The sequence below is a fragment of the Juglans microcarpa x Juglans regia genome, chromosome 3D (genome assembly GCF_004785595.1).
Source record: "Juglans microcarpa x Juglans regia isolate MS1-56 chromosome 3D, Jm3101_v1.0, whole genome shotgun sequence".
NCBI lineage: Eukaryota > Viridiplantae > Streptophyta > Magnoliopsida > Fagales > Juglandaceae > Juglans > Juglans microcarpa x Juglans regia.
Genome location: NC_054598.1, coordinates 19,497,652 through 19,519,836, shown reverse-complemented (window position 1 = coordinate 19,519,836; position 22,185 = coordinate 19,497,652). Strand labels below are relative to the sequence as shown.

General features: G+C 38.3%; 1 protein-coding gene and 1 long non-coding RNA gene across 3 annotated transcripts; one reads left to right on the top strand and one right to left on the bottom strand.

The window, feature by feature from the left end:
- Positions 1-207: 207 nt before the first annotated feature.
- Positions 208-4,376, top strand: LOC121256603. Of its 2 annotated transcripts, none has more exons than XR_005939028.1 (3): positions 208-363; positions 2,354-2,474; positions 2,572-4,376. It is a non-coding gene; the product is annotated as an uncharacterized LOC121256603 (long non-coding RNA). The 2 variants fall into 2 exon arrangements; XR_005939029.1 differs by having other exon boundaries at positions 2,569-4,376.
- LOC121256602 (tobamovirus multiplication protein 3) lies at positions 775-20,603 on the bottom strand. Its single transcript, XM_041157445.1, has 11 exons — positions 20,210-20,603; positions 19,895-19,985; positions 19,734-19,786; positions 19,531-19,623; positions 19,351-19,422; positions 7,698-7,770; positions 7,561-7,606; positions 2,345-2,408; positions 2,202-2,255; positions 1,732-1,809; positions 775-1,228 (listed from the first exon to the last, which is right to left on the bottom strand). Exons 1-11 carry the CDS (start codon positions 20,375-20,377, stop codon positions 1,136-1,138), a joined length of 885 nt encoding a protein of 294 aa, XP_041013379.1. The 5' UTR covers positions 20,378-20,603; the 3' UTR covers positions 775-1,135.
- Between the last annotated feature and the right edge of the window lie 1,582 nt (positions 20,604-22,185).

The following is a 22,185-nucleotide window of genomic DNA, read 5'->3' as shown; positions in this document are numbered from 1 at the left end:
AGTAGTAGGAAGATCCAACGATAAATGGTCCATCTTTCATCAGTTCAGTTGGATGAAAATCTGATTATTTAAGAGATCAATACCAAAAAGTCAAAACCTACCATTCCATATGGCTGAGGGGATGTCACAAAGACCGGTAGAAGGTGAATGGAGGACACAACAACATCGTAGACCTGTCCACCCTTCTAAACAACCCTTTATATTTCCCTCGACTTCCTAACACAGATTCGTTTTCCTTCCTTTATCATTCAAAGGTTCATCCCCCCACATCTGTTATCGAATATAGAATCCTACGAGAGACAGCTTGAAGGAAGACAACCATAGTTTCAGCCATGATAGAAATCCAACCAAACCTGTTACAAGGTATGCTTCCTTTGACCTGGATAAGTCTCATGTAACTCTGCATAGCATCTTCAATCAGATTCATCCTATTCACAATTTTGCCATCAAATAAGAGTACTATTTTTGGAACCATTCTAGCTCAAATTCTTCTGATCTTTTGCTGTATGCATATTTTTCTAAAAATTGTATTCGAGGATGGAACACATTACTCAACACTTGAGACTGCTTTGGAAAGCAAATGCCAAGTATGGGCATCGCATGACCACTGCATGACCACTGCATAACCACATTGGATATTGGTTTAGAACAACACATGGAAAGTCTCATTCTCAGTGTGTTTCTTATAACTCACCAGCACTCTTAAAACAATCCCCATAGTAACAAATTACAGCAAAGCTGGTAGAACATGTCCAACCAACACTTCACAGTATTAGAGGTTCAATAGAGAAGCTTTAGCATTGACATTCACATGTTCTGTCCGTGTCGAACCGAAAAGAACAATTATATGATCCTAGACATACACATCAAAGATCATGACACTAACAGTCTTTAACATATCCCACAATCCTTAGTACATTCTTTTCAACAAATCTACAATTCCCCAAGGATCACAAACTGACAGTTCAGAACCCATGAAAATTAAATTGATACACCAAACACAGAGTGGTACCCTTGTCGTCCTCTCGTAGCACATCGTCTATTCAGTGGTTAGATAAGCATCTAACAACTCCACCCATCCATTTCTCCTCCTTTTCTAGAAACTGCTTTCCATATTGTCTTATCTCCAATCACCTCAGCGAATAGGGTGATACTGTGTGATCCCACGTTTTGGAGGCAGCTTCCTTAAAATGAAGAGGACCAAACAAGAAGGTAATATCTCCACCAACTGAAAATGAAAAGGAGGAAAAGAAGAAAACTGTCAACCACAGGAACCAATAGATGCACAAAGAACATATAAATCAAAATCAAACTCTAGAATACCACAACAATACATATCCAAACATCACTATAGCTCAATTGCAATTTTCTGGAAAGGTGTCAAGGGTCAACCTAGATCGATAAAAACCCTAATCACAACATGATGTCCTCATAAATTGCAGTATGATATAGTCTGCCTATATAATAGTATATTTAAAAGAATGAAAGCTTAGCGAATCAGAAATTAGGTTAATGTGCATGTTCTCATCCCCCAGTTCTAGATGAAGATTCAATGCACATTTGCTGTTCAAATAATTGCAACCTGATGACAATCAAGGTATAAGCAAAGATAATTCAAATTCTCACACGCACGCCACATACACAGGCACACATTAACTTTAAATGAGAATGTCCACATAGGATTATACCTATAAAAAAGACGTCCGCATAGGGTTATAGATTAAGAATTACCAGGTAATATATTAAATTGAGAACAGGATGATCCAAAACATCAAGGTCTGCTGCTTTATCAAATGCACTCAAACACATCTGCAGCAAGAGAAAACAATAAAAAAGAAAGAAGAGAAGTTCATAATTACAGGAATAGACAGAGAGAAAAAGCAGTGAAAAGCAAAATAGTTATGACATCATCACCATCAATTAATCAACTAAACAAAACCAAAAATGTGACCGACCAAGCAGCATGCAGGATCCAGTGTAAATAATTTAGTTAGTTGACAATACTCATGTTCACACAATACTAAAAGAAAAACAAATGTACACAATTATGAAATTAGATATCATCAGATTTATCACCCAGTACTGTCTTTGGTAGTCAATTAAAAGCATAAAATTTGCTTCCCTTTGCTTTGTTGGTTGAAGAAACAGAGGCAAGGTTGAGGGATATGGTAAAATGGTAGAAAAAATATACAAGGTCTCACCATAACGCATCTCACAAGGAAACATGAAAAACATATGGTGGTTACATAGCCGACCTGGAAAGATGAGACATTAATAACAATTAATAAACTAAAAAGAAAAGAATAAAAATGGTATAAATGGAAATTTCTGAACAAGTAAATACCTCTTGCAGCTTCTTACGCCGTCCTTTGGATTCTACTGGGAAGCGCTGCAACATCAAGAAGAGTCTGCCAGAAGATGACAGTTGGAGATGTCAGAAGATCGAACAAAACTTAAGCATTCAGAAAACACAGGTATTTGCCAAAATTCATCATTCTGCTACATCCATCCAATCACACTACCAACTTATTGCAGAAAACATGGATGCCAATGATATTTTTTTCTCAGCAGGATGCCAACAATTTTGAAAGTAGGGGAATCGTTCCAAACAACATAATCAACGTAAAGGTATTATGTCACAATTTCTAACACAAATTGTAGAATAAGCCAAAGGAAATTAATATCTTATATAAATTCTGCCTCTTCACACCAAAAGCCCATGCTTACCACCACAGCAATCAAAATTTCGGCCACACCTTCACCCAATAGTCAGACCAACTACAGGGTGCACATTTCAGAATGATGTCTACAACAGTGGCCAATGGAATTGACAGAGAGAGAGAGAGAGAGAGAGAGAGAGAGAGAGAGATTTATTCTTAATATTAATATTACTAGTTTTTTATGCAAAAGAATGAGGCTCCACATCCACAAATAAAGAGCCTTTGCAGAATTGAAGAACGGCAAGGAGTAAGGCAGCTATGGGATGGCTGATCAGATGACCCACCAAAAACAAACTGCTTATTAATCCTTGAGCAACAAAGCAGTGGAGTTTGAAGTATTCAGCTGTTTTCCAAGGACCATTGGATATGGGATTTTGTCTTTCACCCATTTAATAAAAAATATCTTTCTAATTTATAATATATAAATGTCATTTTCAAAAATTTGTCTTTCATTTTTTTTAAGTAAAAATTTTATGGATAGCCAACTAGGCAAAAGCCCAGTACATAGAACATATACAAGAGGAGGCACCTAGTTAGGAAGAAGGGGATTTTTGTTTTTGATTGGTACCGGGTGTCTAAGAACAAAGTCCCGCCTAATCCGGGGGCGCATTGTCCCTCCTAATTCAAGGAGAAGTTCTCCCCTTCCGATGACCCCTAGAAATTATTTGCACCCAAAAGGATTTGAATCTTAGACCTGGAGGGAGCATACCACCAAGACCAAGGCCTTTACCACCTGAGCCAACCCCTAGGGGTTAGGAAGAAGGGGAATGAATACACTACAAAAATAATAGTATTTTCCTCAGGGTCTTTTCCCTTAATTAGGCTTCAGACATTAGGGTCTTTTCCTCCTTCAGATCTGACTGCCTCCCCCTTCATACCCGAGAGTTCAGCCTCCAGCATCTATCTCAGGCTATTAGTTTATTCTCCTCCACACAGGTACCGAGATCAAATTTATGAAACTTTTGAAACAACTTTTGAAGAAAGGTTTTTATGGGATTTTTTGAAAGTGATGGAACCCGTTAAAAATGTGTTTGGATTGAGAAAGCTTTTTAAAGATTTTTTTATTGGGGTCTGAAAACATGGTGAGATCCATTGAAAATGTTTTTGAGGAGTTTTTTGTGAGAGAATTTTTTGAGTTAAGTGAGATTATTTTGGTGTAAAGATGTCTAGATAAAAACTAAGAAGATTTTCTCACAAACCACTTTTTGCCAAACATCGTAAAGATTCAACTTGTTACAAAGTTTTCCATTTCCCTCAACCCACAAAAGAAAGTATCAAACTTTATTTTCTACCAACCCATAGGCAGCTAACTACTAAACTTACTTTCCAACGATACACCGACCCAGAATATAGTAATGTAAATATTGAGCCAAAATTTTTCTATTTACTTGAGTTGCAACTATTGCATTTTTCAATAAAGGATGAATTATTATTTTAAAAATTCAAGTTAAGCTTTCACATGATTGGGGTCATAAATTAGATAATAGTGCATAAGTAGATTGGCTTAGAAGTTCAAATTTCAATCATTTGTCAATTTGAAATTTTTTTTTTTTTATAAGTAAAAAATATTATATATCAAAGGAGAAACCAAGTACACAAAATGTATACAAGAAAACACTTTGCCCAAAAAGCCCCTAATGACTCAAAAAGCCCGTGAAATAAATAACCCAAAATACACCAGACCGGTCCCCAACCCTTGTCTCTCGTAGACCTAAAACTCTACCCGAACACCCAACCCCAAACCCTTGATTCCCGTCTTCATAATGTCCTCCCTTTAGACTTCCCTCTAGTTGAGCTACCACACTTAGCGTCGTAGTTAATCATCCAAGAAAGACGCTATAACTCCTTGATTTTCTTGAAACTTTTGGTTTCAAGTGCGTGGCTTGCCTCAATCGTAGTGATTAGTTCATTGAATTGGTCTTCACATCCTCCATGTGAAATTCCCACAAACTGTTGAATCTCGTTAACTTTAGGCAAAATCCAGTCCGCTATTGGTGGAAGAGACACCAAGGGAGCAAAGCTATCCCCAGACACAGTATCCAAATGCACTCCCGACTCTAGGCGTTCATCTACATGAGACACCAACTCCAAACCCTTTGGTTCTCCAACAACTCCATTGGTTCGCTCCAATGGTATCATGGTCTTCATTGGAGATTTTGGAGTGATAGCAAATCCCTTTACCTCTGGGGTTCCTACATCTCCTTCAGACCTTGGCAGTATACCATTTTCCTTCAACTCTGACGAGGAATCGAGGGGTGTAGTACCGACTATTGGTTTATCCTGTGTTACATGAGGCGAATGACATTCCATTACTGATGTCTCTACGCCGATACCCGATGTAGACCCTGCTTCAAACAACCCAGATTTCTTTTTGACCCGCCATACTCTCCTGGATCTAGATATAGGGATAGAGCCGAATCCAATCGTCCGTTTTCCTTTAACTGGGTAAATATGCTTCGGGCTTATCTTGTTCTTACAACTCTGTTGCCTCCAACTGAAAGCCAGTCTATTTTCGAAGACAAGAAAGTTATCGCTACCTTCAGCTAGACAAGTTGGGTTTCCATCTCCTTTAAGGAATTATGCATCTCAACAAGCTGGTCCTGAGACGAGACGTGATTTGCGAATCTCCTTCACTCTGTACTCCCAAAGCATGACCTGTCTTTAGAGCTACCACATAGGATCGCCTCGCCATTGAGGATTTACTAGGATTTTTGTGCACCTCCAAGTTTTCCTTCCCTGACACGCCACCGACATGTCTGCTATGCGTCTCCCTAGCAGAGCCACGTCCTGCAGCACCTTGTCCTTCACTCCCTCTCTTGCCGAAGGAAAAGTCACGCAGCACCTCCCCCATCCTTTTCCAACCACTGCCCCCCTCCTCAGGAATGAAGATAAAATTCCTCCTCCCACCACCACCATATTCTTCTACCGCCATATAACGTCCTCGAGTATTTGAACAGCGGTGCGCCGTGAAGCTGCATCTACCTTCTCGAACAATGGAGAAAATATCTTATTTTTCATCCTTTGTGCACACTTCCATGGCCTTAGCCAGCCACTGCATTGTTGTTGAACCCAAAACCAACTTAGGAATCACCCTTCGACCCCTTTCAAAAATGGCCAACATACTCCTCTCCTTCACCAGAGTAAAGGATTTAGATTTTATGGCTAACACCATAGAAAAACCCATACTGACCAAGTCCCCTTCTTCAATAGCCATTCATCATCACATTGAAACCAGTTCAGAACCACTGCTGAAGACCAACGAGCTAGAACGACGAAGGGTGGTCTGTGACCACCGTGCTATGTCTCTCGCCTGTAAGGGTGTGTGGCGGCAGATCTGTTTTCTTAGGAGATAGAACCAACGACACGGAGACCCGAAACGAATCCCAAAAACAGATCTAGAAGAAAACCAGGTCGCCAGAGGGTGACCAATGCGGAAAGACCCTTGGCGTAGCCGCCGTGGTCCGTCGGTCTATTCTGTGCCACCGGAGCCACTTGCCGGCCTAGGTGGCTGCGAAATGGAGTTCTCTCTTACGGGTAATAACCTTACGCACTGGCATATCTCTCACCGGCGGGATGACCAGCTTCGGACAACCCTACGTGAGGTCGCCGGGGCTCGGCGATGATATCTAAGCCGGCGGTGACAAGATGGTAACTCTCACACGGGGTTTTCTCATGAGTGTTTCTCTCTCCTCTCGCAAGCTCACAACACAAATTTTTATCAATTTGAAATTTAAAATCAAAGACAAGCTAGGAAACCCCAATTTCAAATATAAGCTAAGATTAATGAATTAAGGAACTATGATTGACATTGAGAGTGTGAATATCTCCAATAATACAAAACACTTATAGAAGTCTCATTTTTTTCTTTTAAGAGGGGCACAAATTCAAGCCCAAATTTGTATGAATGCATACAGTTTCACATGTGTTAGTGTATGTGTGAGGCATTTGAAATCAAGCTAACCACTAACTTTGGGTGAGAGTACGTGGATTCTGGTTTGTGCCTGTGTATCTATGCTTATTCATTGACTCATACGTGATGCAACCACATTACCAACCGATCGTAGACAACCTAGACACTGATTAACTTGCAATCAGAAAAATTGTTTGCCAAACAAGGTAATCTACATAAAGGTATTACAACACCAAATTTCCTACCACATATTGCAGGATACGCCCAAGGAAACCTTTTTTATAGGTGGAAAAGCCCAAGGAAACTGATACCTAAAGCCTCCATTTCCCTCAACCCACAAAAGAAAGATTGAGCTTCTATTCTATCGATTTTAACTCATTGGCAGCTAAATGTTGATTTACTTACAAATGGAACACCGACCTAGAAGATAGTAAATAAAAACTGAGACCTTTTTCACATGATTGGGATCATAAATTACACTGTAGTGCTCAAGTAGACTAGTTTTGAAGTCCAAGATCTAATCACTTGGCAATTTGAAATTAAATACTCATAGAATAGAGATTGCAGATATGAGTTCTTAACAAAGAAAGGAGCCAGAACTGGCATTGCGAGTGAATACCACTGGAAATATAGAAAACTGTTTAAGTCTCACTTTTACTTGTATGTCTTTGAACTAATTGGTATTCCACAGTGGGAGATGGGTATGAACTAAGCCCTAATACTTAAGAGTGCATACAATTCCCCATATGTATTATGTATGAAGTAACCATAGAAGATCAAGCTGACCAACAATTTCAAGCAAGAGAAAGGGGATTCAAGTTTGTGCCTTCGTATATATGCCGAGTCACAGATTCATACACGATGCAACTGCGATAAATTCATCTTGATCCAAAAGCCAATGCAGCAGATAAGCAAAAGCAAGAAAATTACCTTCCACCATAGACAAGAAATCCAAGGGCTGCAAACAAAGAGACACCTGCCAAGATATATGGGTCAGTATCGATGATTCGTTATCAGGATAAACTGCATAGTTTCACTAAAAAAAGGTGTATCTAGTATAGATAAACCTGCAAAGAACATTTTAGATAGGATGACCACCACTCGTACAGGCTTCCACCATAGTATCAACCACAAAGCAATCTGGAAGGATAAGACCATGATAAGGGGGGAAAGCAAATGGTTGTACAATAAAAACCACATAAATTTCATTACACAACACAAACAAAATCATAGTTTAAGTAACAAATAAGAGTACAGAACATGGCAGGATAATCAATAAAATTAACACTATGCATAATGATCCTGCCACCAAAACTGGATACAGTAATTCAGTTGGGTACTGATGAGTGGGAAAAATTGGGAGCATAATTTTAAGACTGAGACCTAATATATGGAGACAGACCATAAATGTACATAACGCATATGGACGCTCACACCACCTCAAACATATGCATGCACCGCAAACAAACATCACAATGATTGCACTGAATGATGATTGTGTAACAACGTAATTTTTTTTTTCTTTCGGAGTTTTATATCAAGAAGCAAGAAAAATCAACATATGAATCCAAACTTCCAAAGCATTTTAATACCCACAACACAGAAAGTAGATGTTCATTCAACATAAATTTGCAGAAACTGACTTTCATAAGTCATACTGTGGACCTTTTTGTGAGAGGGGTCAATAAGGAATTACAAAACGAGAGGAGCTTCAAATTCAAACCATGGAATTTTTTATTTTTTTTTACTTTTTATCATTGGTGACTCAAAAAATTTTATTTATTTTTTTCCTTTCTTGCTTTATTATATTTTTTTTATGTTGGTTCAATGGCAACAATCAGCTTCAAAACAAACACACAGTCTAATCCCAACCCCTTCCACGAGTGTTAAAAGGTCAATTTTATAAGCTACATACAGATTCCATTCATACAACATGTGAAAGTATATATCAAGTAAAGGTTAACCTTAAATCAGTTTTAAGGTCAAGGAGAACTTCATTTTCTTTTAATATTTTTTTTTTCCTGTCGATTCTCCCTGTCTGGATTGGGGAATTTAAAACTCCAGAATCAACTGAATAGAAGGAATACATCACTATTATGGAGATGGAAAAAATCAGGCAAGGAATCTCCTTCAATCATGCCAGCCGAGTGGTAAGGAGAAGGTAGTATAAAGCTTTGGATGGAAAGAAACGAGGAAAGATAGATAGGATATTGGATTGGGTTGAAGGGCTGAACCATCCACTTTGATTATTAAATACAGTTATGGAGTTTCCCTGCCTAAACTACTAGATGAAGTAGTGCCCTATGATGCACGATAACACAAAAATCAGATCTGCTAGGTAGACATTATCGAATAGCACCTTTTGATGAGAGATATGAACAGGAGGCTCATCACTTCTTTCTGGCGACTAGCCTCTCAAGTAGGTGGCTTGGTAAGCAAGCTACATTCAGAAATGGATGGTATCCAGGTCGTGTGCAAAGCATGAGAGCTTGTATCAATCCAAGTTTCTACTCAATCAGATTCTTTTTACAATAAGTAGGAGGAACTAGTCCTAAAAATAATTATTAGGTACAACAATGACGAAATTTGATAACTAATGATTCAATTGACGACCACTACAAATATTATAAGAAAAAAAGGGCAAAGAGGAGGGAAAGGCAAAGATGGCGACAATCATAAAACTAGAGTAAAATATGAGTTCATTAGTCCACACGTGGTGTGTCTATATCTTATACCTCTTAAACAAAAGCATAAAATTGACTAAGCAAAAATTATCAACGATGAAAGGGCTATGCCTAGCCTAGTGGTCAGGCGCCTCCCTTGGGGAAGGGAGGGCACTAGTTCGAGTCTCCAGAAGTGCCTTTTCAATTAAATTGATTTTTAGCTAGGTGCTTCTCATGTATACTACCTGTAGACCTGAGCTTTGCCTATTTCTATGAATAAAATTTCTTGATTACCTATCAAAAAAAAAAAAATTGTCAAGGATGATTCAATTGCATAATACTAACTTGAATGGATATCTTTTTTGATACATAAAGATGTGAAATTATATTAAAAAGCACGGGTGAAAAACCCAAATCTATAGGGGGTATTTAAAGTGGAACCTCTAAGGAGGCAGAGAAAAAAAAAAAAAAAAAGAATCTAGAAAATGTAAATTTTATTTGCTTTTTTTTTTGGTGGTGGAGGAAATGAAGTATGAGAGCATGTGTTGTAGACGATGTACTAATCTGGGCAATGGGCTTTTCAGAGTAGTAGCGTGAAAAACATTCTCCATGGATGGAGTATTTTCCAGGTCTATTAGATTCGGTAGGACAAGTCCAAAATCAAATTTTTGACATGATGTGTTGTGTGGAGATCAAGCCCTACGGGAAGTCTACCAAGAGTTGTTTACAATGTCCAACTGCAGGGAGGTGTCAATGGTTAAACTTCGCCAGGTATCTAAGGGCTTCCCACAATGGAGTCTCTCCTTTATCCGACTAGTGGAGGATTAGGAAGTGGCTCCCCATCTAGAAAAAAAGGAAGTTTCAGTTGAAACGGTGCTTAAGTAGGGTCCATAAATAGAGATAAGTAGATTGAAACGGTGCTTAAGGGGGTAAACATAGCTATTTCTCACATATGTGATGACTCATAAGGCTTTCATGAGAGAGAGAGAGAGAGAGAGAGAGAGAGCATAACTTGGATGGGATAAAAAAGGTTACAAATGGTAATGGACCAATGGATCTGACGAGCCAAAATTCCAAGCCCTATTAAATTAAGAAACAAGTATAGCTATAAATCTAGTAAATGATAAAGTTGCTAGGGCTCTGAGTTCCTACTTAACCATTTTTTATTTGGGCCGTTTCAGAAATCGAAAAAAAACCAAGGCCCTACAATAACCTTGCAAAAATAAACACAATATGCTGGAAAAAAGGTTACAAATGGGGATGTACCAATGGATCTGACGAGACAAAATTCCAAGCCCTATTAAATTAAGAAACAAGTGTAGCTATAAATCTAGTAAATGATAAAGTTGCTAGGGCTCTGAGTTCCTACCTAACCATTTTTTATTTGGGCCCTTTCAGAAATCCAAACAAACCAAGGCCCAACAATAACCTTGCAAAAATAAATACTATGCTGGTCAAATCAAACATGTTCACTTTCTACATTGGCTTAAGATAAAATTCTTTTCATCCCATTTAAAGGTTTTACTTCTTTGTTTGGATGTCCCAAAAAACATATTTACTTTCTATGTCATTATATATAAGTTTTTTTTTTATTGCCCATACTTTTCCTAAAAAGCAACAAGATTGAATTAAATTCACGCCATTTTTACTTTTTTATTTATAATCAGGACGTTTCAAACCAAGGCATATAAAATGGAACAAAGTATATGCATGCACGTATCATCAGTCTTTCCTAACATTAATGGCATCAAGAAACAAGACACCAAGCACCAACATATACTTCAATGAGGGCAAAAATGATATTTGATGCTAAAGGGGGAAAGTAAAAAGGAAAAAAATCATGTTACCCATTGTTGATCTAATCGAAGGGAGGTCCTTTGAGGCCAAGATAGTCCTAACCTCCAGTTCGCATGAAGTTGCCGATTTTAAATATTTGAACCCGACGGACTAGTCTGTGAAACACTTTGAGGAAGTTGAGGTGGCTGAGGAGGAGGAGGAGGAGGATGACTTGATGCACTCAGTGGAGGATGAACCTTTCATCCCTGAGGCTTGCGGATTGGAGGAGCTTTCGGTGGGGGGTGGTTTTTAGGAAATGGGGAATCCTATCCCATTGAATTACTATTTTCCAGATCAAGCCTCAGATTGGGTTATACATAAAGCAAAGGAAATTCAACATGTGGTGGGGATTGTTTGTGATGGGTATGAGGAGCAGTTCATAGCTTTGTTAACTGTTATGGAAGCTGGACATCGCCAAAATAAGAAAGGGAAATCGAAGAAAAGCCGGGAATTGAAAAGATTGATATGGTCGATGAACTCGAAGCGTAGCTCTAGTAGGAATAGGGCAAAAGGGAAGGGGCTGACTGTTTCCCAATGAAGCCCAAGATCGTATCTTGGAATGTCCAGGGTCTCAACGAGGTAGAGAAACATCTTCGGATTCGGCATTTAATTCGTGAGTGGAAAGTGGACATTGTGTGCCTACAGGAGACGAAGCTGAAAATGATCAGTAGGAAGACTGTGCGGAGTTTATGGAGCAGCATGTATGTAGATTGGGTATACTTGGCCTCTTTAGGGGCATCGGGAGGAATTGTGGTGATGTGGGATAAGCGTGTGGTGGAGAAAGTGGAGGAATACATAGGGAGATATTTGATAGCATGCTCGTTTAAATGTGTATCAGATGGTTTTGTGTGGGCATTTGTAGGTGTGTATGTGCCTAATCAAGATGTTGACAGAAGATTGTTGTGGGACGAGCTGGTAGGGGTGCATAGCTGGTGGGAGCTCCGTTGGTGTATTGGGGGGGGGACTTCAATGTGGTTCGTTTCCAAAGTAAAGTTTCTGGAAGTAGAAGATTGAGGCCAGCAAGTTTGGAGTTCTCTGAGTGTAATTTTTACTTGAATTTGATCGACCTTCCACTTGCAGGGAGTGTACCCACATGGTCGAATAATCAGTCCTGGTCCCGTTTGGACGTTTCTTAATTTCACCTGAGCTGGAAAGCCATTTTCCTGATGTCTGGCAAACACGTTTGGTACGCCTAGCATCGGATCATTGACCTATTTTGCTTGATTGTGGAGGTATTCGCAGCGGAAGAAGGTATTTTAAGTTTGAGAACATGTGGTTGAAGTCTGAAGGTTTGGTGGAAAGAGTCAAACAATGGTGAAGCTCGTATCATTTCGAAGGGACTCCAGTTTCATTTTTGCAAATAAACTGAAAGCTTTAAAAAGAGACTTAAAGTTGTGGAACCAACAGTCTTTTGACAATATAGAGGATAACAAAAATACTAAGTGGGAGGAAATACAGGAGTTAGAAAGACTACAAGAAGGGAGACCACTTACTAAGGAGGAGCAAGCATAGAAAACTTTGCTGGTTGCAGATCTTGAGAGAATAATTCTACAAGAAGAGATGCCATGGCGCCAGAAATCAAGAGCTCTTTGGCTAAAGGAAGGGGACCGGAGCACAAAGTTTTTCCATAAAATTGCAAACTCTCATAGAAGAAATAATGCCATTGAGATGCTGAAAATTGAGGGGGTCGAGTGTAGAGAAGAAGAGGTAATAAAAGATCACGTGGTTGGTTTCTTTGGAGAGCTCCTCACTGAATAGGTGGGGTGGAGGCCTACTCTGAATGGTTTGGTTTTTGACACTATTGAGTCGGGGGAAGTTGCTAGGATGGAGAGGGCTTTCGTAGAGGAAGAGATTTATGATGTAGTCTGGAAAATGGCAAAAGATAAGGCCCCCCGGCCCTAATGGTTTCTCTATGAGCTTTTACCAAGAATGTTGGGAGGTGATAAAGGAGGATCTTATGAAGGTGTTTCAGGAGTTTTTCTCGATAGGTAAATTAGAGAAAAGCCTCAATACCACTTTCCTTGCTTTAATCCCTAAAAAGGTAGGGGCTTTTGAGATTTCTTATTTTCGGCCTATTAGCCTAGTGAATGGTACTTACAAGATCATTGCTAAAATGCTTGCTAATCGTTTGAGTGGGGTCTTGGGGAAGATTGTTACTAAGTCTCAAAATGCCTTTGTGAAGGGTAGACAGATACTTGATGCGGCTCTAATTGCTAATGAATGTTTGGACAGTAGATTGAAGGCTGGCAGCTCAGGGCTTATGTGTAAGTTAGATATGGAAAAGGCGTATGATCATGTGAATTGGGATTTTCTTCTATGTTTACTGAGTACATGTGGATTTGGAGAAAGATGGAGGTCTTGGATCAGATGGTGTATATCCACAGCAAGATTCTCTATGTTAATCAATGGCAGCCCAGAGGGTTTCTTCCCGAGCTCTCGTGGTTTGAGACAAGGGGATCCATTATCTTCATTACTTTTTGTTATTGTTATGGAGGCATTAAGCAGGATGATCTCGGCTTTAGTGACTAATGGTTTTATTTGGGGTTTTCAGATTGGATCGTATCACTACCATTTCACATTTGTTGTTTGCAGATGATACGCTTATTATGTGCGAAACTGATCCAGATCAGTTGAGGGCTGTGAAGGCATTCCTGCTTTGTTTTGAAGCAGTGTCTGGTCTAAAAGTGAATTATGACAAATCTGAGTTGGTGCCTATTGGAGAAGTTCAGAATTTGAGAGAGTTGGCTGGCATTTTGGGTTGTAAGATAGCGTCTCTCCCTATGAGCTATTTGGGATTACCACTGGGTATAGCCCCGAGGGCGCACTCTATTTGGGATACTGTGATTGAAAAAGTCGAGAGGAGACTGGCAGATTGGAAGAGAATGTATTTGTCAAAAGGAGGCCGGACTATGCTAATTAAAAATATGCTTTCTAATCTACCCACTTACTTCTTATCCTTATTCCCTACACCGGCAAGTGTGGCAGGTCATCTTGAGAAGCTACAAAGAGATTTTCTGTGGGGGGCTTAGGTGAAGAGTTTAAATTCCATCTAGTTAAGTGGGAGATGGTGTGCCATCCTATCTCCAATGGCGGTTTGGGTATAAGAAATTTGAGGTTGTTCAATCAGGCATTACTTGGAAAATGGTTGTGGCGATATATCAAGGAACCAGAAGCCTTATGGAAGACTGTGATTGAGAACAAATATGGTGGTTTAGGGGGGGTGGTGCACTAGAGAAGTTAGAGGGGCCTCTGGAATGGGGTTATGGAAACATATTAGAAGAGGATGGGTGGTTTTCCACCAACACACAAGACTACAATTGGGTACAGGTTCCAAGATCAGATTTTGGAAGGATGTTTGGTGTACCACTAGTACTCTACAAGACTTGTTTCCTACACTCTTCTTGATTGCAAATGCTAAAGATGACATGGTGGCGGAGGTAATGGAAGTCATAGGAAGGAACATCCACTGGAATATCAACTTCAATCGAGCAGCACAAGATTGAGAGTTGGGGAGTTTTGTAGATTTTTATAGTCTTTTGTATTCTTGTAGCCCAAATACCCAGCATGCAGATGATCTGTGGTGGAGACCAACAAGGAAATGGGTGTTCACTGTTCGCTCTTTTTACAAGGTACTCACACAAGTTCCTGAGATACAATTTCCCTGGAGAAAGCTTTGGCGTAATAAGGCTCCTCCCAAAGCTTCATTCTTTGTGTGGACAGCGTTTTTGGGAAAGATTCTTACTACGGATAATCTGAGGAAAAGAAGCATAATCATAATAGACTGGTGTTTGTATGTGTAAAAGAAGGGGTGAATCGGTGAATTATTTACTTTTACATTGTGAGATAGCCAGGACAATTTGGGATGAGGTGCTCAGCAGAATGAATTTAGCTTGGGTTATGCCGAAAACTATGTTGGATGTTTTGGCTTGCTGGACCTCGATTCGAGGTGTGCGACAGATCAAAGCGGTTTGGAAGATGATTCCTATCTGTATTATGTGGTGCTTGTGGCAGGAGCGCAATGAGAGGATTTTTGAAGACAGAGAGATCTATGGCGGAGCTAAAAATGTTATTTTTTAGGACCCTTTGTACTTGGGCCATTGCTGTGGACTTTAATGGCATGCACTTTCATGAGTTTTTAGTTTCTAATGCTCCTACATAAGTAGGGCATATTCTGATTTTGTAATTGACAATTGTTTGGATGAATATATACTTATTTTACTTATCAAAAAAATATATATATATTTGAACCCGGCAATTGAACTTGCAAGCTTTCACCACTACAACAACAATAGCCCCTACAATCATCTCTTTTTTTTTTTTTTGGATTAATGCAAAATCAATACTTAGTTTTCACATTTTTACAAATCGAATGATAAGGTTTTCTTCTTTTGCAAAATTGATACCTGAACTTCAAAAAACTTGCAATTAGGTACCTTCATCAATCTCCCATTAAAAACTAATGGAGGATTGATTACTTTGATTGGCTAGCATGGGGTATCAGTATGTCACGTCAGCCAATCAAAGAAAGATGCACGACATATTAATGTCATGTGGCAATCTATTAGCAGGTATCAATTTTGTGAAAGTTGAAAACTTAGGCCTCGATTAGTAATAACGTGAAAACTCAAATATTGATTTTGCAATGAAATTTTTTTTTTTATCTATTGTTTAGTTATGACATATTATTGTTATGAAAGAGATAATGATTCTTAGTGGGAAATTAACAACTAAATCCATTCCCCCAATCTCTTCAACATAAAAGGAGGGGATTGAGATAGGGGGATCCCCATCTCCATTACTATTTGCTTTCGTAATGGAAGCATTTAGCAAAATGATCTCCGGTGTTGTGGAGGGTAGTTTTATATCTGGCTTCTCAGTGGGAGAGGCAAATACTGGCTCTCTCAATATATCTCATCTCTTATTTGCGAATGATACCCTGTTATTTTGCGCAGCCAGCCATAAACATATTCGTGCATTGAGGGCTCTCCTTCTACACTTCGAAGTCATTTATGGATTGAATGTGAACTTGGACAAATCAGATGTAGTTCCAGTAGGGCAAGTGCATAATGTGGATAGTATGGCTTCCATCCTAGGACGTAAGATATCCTTGGCCTCTTGTTGGGTGGTCATTACAAATCGATATCAATTTGGGATGGAAAAAATGGAGCAAAAACTTGCTAGTTGGAAGCAAATGTACTTATCTAAAGGTGGCAGAGTCACACTTATCAAACGTACCCTCTCCAACTTACTAACCTATTTCCTCTCTTTATTGCCGCTTCCATCAAAGGTGGCTTACCGCATGGAGAAAATACAATAGGATTTCCTATGAAGGAATGAATAATGTGTTCAAATTTCATCCAGTAAAATGGACCACCGTTTGTTCCCAATTTCAGAAGGTTTGGTAATCCAAAATTTCCAGCTTTTTAATAAGGCTTTGTTGGGCAAATAACTATGGAGATATCCCATAGAACATGGAGCTTTGTGGAGAACAGTTTTAGGCTCAAAGTATGGTAGCGCATGGGGAGGTTGGTGCTCGAATGAGATGAGTGGACCATATGGGGTGGGGCTCTAGAAGCACATCAGAAGAGGATGGACAAAATTCTCTAACTTTACACGTTTTGAGGCAGGTGACAGGTCTCGAATCAAATTCCAACATGACATATGGTATGGTGAAAGGACACTCAAGGAAGCCTATCCAAACTTCTATGGTATAGCGAGAATGAAGGAAGCCTCGAATGCAGACCACGTAGAACAATCCAATGGCACACCCTAATGGAACGCCACATTTTTTTAGAACTTTCCATGATTGGGAAGTCAAAGCAATCTCTGAACTTTACAATCTATGTTCCATTGGGGGTGGGGAGGAGGTGAAGACAAGCTTTTTTGGTGCCCCTCGGTGAAAGGGAACTGCACAGTCCGCTCCTACCAATCCATCTATAAGCATAATGCCAAGTGGTGAAACCCATGGTCTTAGGGTATCACTTCCAAGTCTAAGGTTCAACACGTCATGGGTGCAAATAATCCTTTGAGATCACACCTCCCGGTGAAAAGCCAGCAATTTAACCAGTTCCGTGTAGGAAAACTTCCGAGGGTGCAGTGCACGGGACCGAGGTTTACTCTGCATGGGTGGGTCTGAAGGGCCCTACCTTGAAGAGGTTCCCCGACATATAAAATAAAAAAATAAAATAAAATAAAATAATTCTATAAGCATAATGCCAATCCATTCCCGTGGAAGAGTATTTGGAAGACAAAGGCCCCCTTAAAAGCATCCTTTTTGTATGGACAACTTCTTTAGGGTAGATTCTCACTATCATCCAACTAAGTAAATGTTGAATCATAGTATTGGATTGGTGTTGTTTGTGTAAAAAGAGCGGAAATCTGTGGATCATCTCCTAATACATTGTGAGATTGCCACGGCTTCATGGAATGACTTTTTTGCTAGGGTGAGTGTTGCTTGGGTGATGCCAAGAATGGTGATTGGCCTCTTAGCTTCATAGAGAGGTCTCCAAGGCACTTCTCAGATTGCCGCAATTTGGAAGATGGTTTCGTTCTGCCTATGGTGGTGTCTTTGGAGGGAGAGGAACAAAAGAAGCTTCCAAGATTGCGAGCAATCAATGGATGAACTTAGAACTTTCTTTTTAACAATTTGTTCCAATGGTCGATTGTAATTGATTTTAATGGCATGAACATTCATGAATTTCTTGTATCACTAGAACATCACTCCTAGGCGTTGCTTTTGTATATGACATGTGTACTTGGGCTTTTGCCTATTCTTATGATAAATAAAATCTTTTTTTAGATCGGTAATCAAGGTATTCTATTCATAAAAAAGGCAAAACTCAAGTACACAGAAAGTATACATGAAAAATAACCAATAAAATCTTATTTACTGATAAAAAAAAAAAAAAAAGGAGAGGATGAACAAGAACCAAATTATGAACCTAGATCTAGGCCATGAAATCATAGCATATAAATTTTCAAAGCCTGGGCTTTACCACCCATAATCATGCATACCAACTGATAGGTAACTAGCCCTATTGCAGAAGGCAACAGGCCAAGATCTAAAACAATTCCCACTAATATGCGCATGCAAGAATAACAATTGTTTAACATGAATAACATCATATACCATGACACCAATATGTACTTCAGTTAAAACAAAAAAATATATATATTTGATGCACAAGGGGTGGGAAAAGGCCATATTATCCACTTTGTGATGCCATCTAAGCAAGGCCCTCTAAGATCAAGATTTGGTCGTAACATTTAGCTCACATGAATTGGTCGATTTAAAAAGAAATGAACCCCTATACTTAGCTTGAAAGCCCATGACCTTTACTATTACATGAACAGGGAAAAGAGTGTGAATGGACAAGGACCGATGAACCTAAATCTAAGTAACAAAATCAATAATATTCCTTTTTTTGAAGCCCAAGCCTCACAGCCCATAATCATCTATGGCCAACCAATAGAGGTCAACCATTCAAACAAATATGGGGCTTCACGTGCAAGTACACTCTCTATGTGTTATCAGTACTCAAATTTCTAATTATGGGATCTGTACGTGACTAGACCCATAGCAGAAGGCAACATATGAAGAAAACAATAAAATTTATAATTCATTAGCAGCTTGACATCTGACAATCAACCTTTCTTGAAGCCCCCAGGACCTTCCACTCGATAGAAGCCCAAACATTTCTACTAATTCTCATGATTCTTTTTTTTTTTTTTTTTTTTTTTTATTTATTCTCATGATTCTAGAATACCTTCACACAACCCTTGGATAGTTAAAAATTCAAGTACAAATATAAGAACCACAGAAGGTTCTTCAAATCTTTCATAATCACAACGGAAGATTTTCTTTTATAAGTATCACAATGGATAATTTTTGTAAGTACACAAAAGGTTCATTCATAGAATCTCAATTACGCTATACACAAAAGTCCCTCAATATTAAATTAGCAGGAGAAATTATGGTATAGAAATACCATAAGTTGCTTCCACCTAGCTCTAATTACTCAATACATTTACTAACTCCAAACAAGTAACAAAGGTAAAGGGAAAAAAATAAGGAGGGGGAGGGGGGCTAACAGCTAAAGGAAATTTAATGACAATGCTCAATTCATGAAATAGAACTATTTTCTCCACAAAGGGAATCCAACTTCAAGACCTCTCCCATTTGCCAGGACTTTGAAGTGGGACAATGGGAAAGAAATTTCACCTGAACAGCATAAACTACTGCATTAATCGTAATGAAACTTGGTCTCAGTCCATCAGTAGATGCAGCACGTGCCTGTTTTACATTCAGGTCAACAGTGTTATTATCAGACTACCGTTTGTGCGAATAGACCTCATTATTCCAAAACAAACCAAAAGCAGACAACACGTTAACATCCCTAACCTGGTAATAAATCTCTGCCCAGAAAAGGACCAAAAGCGCATATGTCGTGAAGAAAGCAAGACTTGGCATATCAAGCAAGACATGTTGGACAATCTAATGGACATACCCAAACAACCTACGTGTTAGATATACAAATAAAATAATACAAGCTAAAGATTAAACCTTCTGAGAACAACAATACAACATAAACCATCAAGTTTAACCTCAGGTTGTATCTTCTGCAGCTCCCGACGAAAGATAAAAACTAATGATCGAACTGCGAAACAGGGATTGTAATTGGTAAAAAAAAATGATATACAATTGATTGCAATCAACAGAATAAAAATAAAATTAGAATCTTTTTTCCGAATCAAAGGATACAAACCCCCATTCACCAAGAAATTAAGGAAGTGGAAGACCTTCTGCGTGGTCCATCCATATTCTGGCACTCTCAATTGTATCCGAATCAGTTGAACCTTTAGGAAAAAAGAAATCCCAAATCACCAATCGTATAATTGAAATTTAAAAAAAAAAAAAAAAAACTAATATAAGTAAAACCCTAAGCGAAATTAATTCGATATGCAAATTCCCGTCAAATTGCCCAACCAGGAAAAAAAAAAAAAAAAGGACCACAAGGAAAAAGTAGTATGACTTGTAGAAAAATAGACGCGCACAGGCATATAGAGAAGACAAGACATACCAGAGCTACGGCGGCGACAACACCGTAGAGAGCCGCGAGGACGTGAAAGATGCGATCCTGCCAGACCGGAGACCGGTTAATTCGTTCCCACCAATTGGAGGCGTCTTGGAGTTCATACGCCGCCACTGCCGTCGGTAATAATAAGCCGATACTACTGCTGCGACCCATTCCCTTTAATAGTAACTCCCTTCCACGGCTTCCCTCCGGCGTCTCCACGCCACACCCAGCAAACCCTTCCTTTCGTTTTTTCAAATTTTGGATGAGGATTGTGCGATATTTACGATTCTTTCTTCTCTTAAAATAGTGACAATTCTAAATTTCTAACATATAATCTCGTGTGTATACATAGACGAAGGCACTAGAGCTTATTAAAAGTTAACATGAATTCGACAGGACTCTTCTTATTTGCGGAGTTTTCTTTAAGAGAAATGCTTTCGGGACCCAAAAAGTGTCCGAATGAACATTTTTTTTTTTTTTATTTTAACTTAGTGATTAAGAAAATATTTTTTAAAAATATTGTGAATTTTTTTATTTTTTTAAAAATATTTATGATGATTATAAAAAGACATGAAAAAATGAGAAAAGAAAAATAAAAATGTAAAGTGTGTTTTTCGGGACATACATTCGGGACATATTTTCGGTAACTATAGTACTGCTCCTATAAAGGTATTTTACTATTTTTATACGAATTTGAATCCTTTTAGGACATATATATTAGCTTGGACAGCACGTCCATAGGAGGTAGTTAGTTCCTCGTATTCGGGGAAAAAAAAAAAAAAAAAAAAAATTCAACAATTCTATGAGTTAGGTTGTATTTGGATATTGAACTGAATTGAATTGAGTTGAGTTGAAATGAGATGATAAAATATTGTTAGAATATTATATTTTAATATTATTATTATTTTGAGATTTGAAAATGTTAAATTATTTATTATATTTTTTATTAAAATTTGAAAAAATTGTAATGATGAGTTGAGATGAGTTAAGATAGATTTAAGAACTAAACGAAGCTTGAATTAATAGGATCATACTAATTCTCAGGATTTTAGTGTTTTTTTTTTAAAGGAAACATATTAAGCTTTATTGAAATAATAGGAAACAAAAGGAAGAATACACGAATGACCTTCCTTCAATCTAATCTCATACTATCTTTTTTCAAAATTATTGGCACATCATTAGAGATTCTATGACAAAGGCTGTGATGAATGTGCTTAATGGTGGTGAATTCCCTTCAGCCTTGAACAAGACTTTCGTTGTATTGATTCCTAAAAAAATCTCCTATGCATGTATCTGGTTTTAGACCTATTAATCTTTATAATGTTACTTATAAACTTATTTAAAAAATGTTAGCTAATAGGTTTAAGAAAATCCATCCTAGCATTATCTCTGAGTCATGAAGTACTTTTGTACCAAGTAAGTTAATTTTTGATAATGTACTCATTTCATAGAGTGTATTCATTTTTTGAAACAAAAAGAGTTGGGAAGAAGGGGTATATGTCCATTAAATTGGATATGAGTAAGGCTTATAATAGGGTAGAATGAGATTTTTTTCAAAAAATGATGGAGATCTTAGATACTAAACTGATTAATCTCATTATGAAGTGTATTACTTCTGTTTCTTTTTCTGTTCTTGTCAATAGGTTGCCAACTAGACATATCATTCCTAGCAAAGGATTGGGACAAGGGGATCATTTGTCCCTTATCTTTTCCTCTTGTGCACTGAAGGGATGATCCACTTATTGAGACAAGCAGATAAACAACATAGCATACTAGGGATACAGATTTGTCGAAGGGCACCAAGAATCAACCATATGCTTTTTTGCAGATGACAATGTAATATTTTGTAAGGCTAATGACAGTACAAATCAAAAGATCCAGGTGTTGTTGGAGAAATGAGAGTTGGCCTTAGGACATAAAATCAACAAGAAAAAGACTTTTATGGTTTTTAGCAAAAACATAAGGGCTGATATGAGAGA

Excerpts from the sequence above, each read along its gene's own strand:
- LOC121256602 (XM_041157445.1), bottom strand. The coding sequence starts at position 20,377 with ATGGGTCGCAGCAGTAGTATCGGCTTATTATTACCGACGGCAGTGGCG. Across the intron at positions 19,423-19,530 it reads GGGCAGAGATTTATTACCAG|GCACGTGCTGCATCTACTGA; the intron begins GTTAGGGATGTT and ends AATGTAAAACAG. Across the intron at positions 2,409-7,560 it reads TTTCTTGTCTATGGTGGAAG|ACTCTTCTTGATGTTGCAGC; the intron begins GTAATTTTCTTG and ends ATCTTCTGGCAG.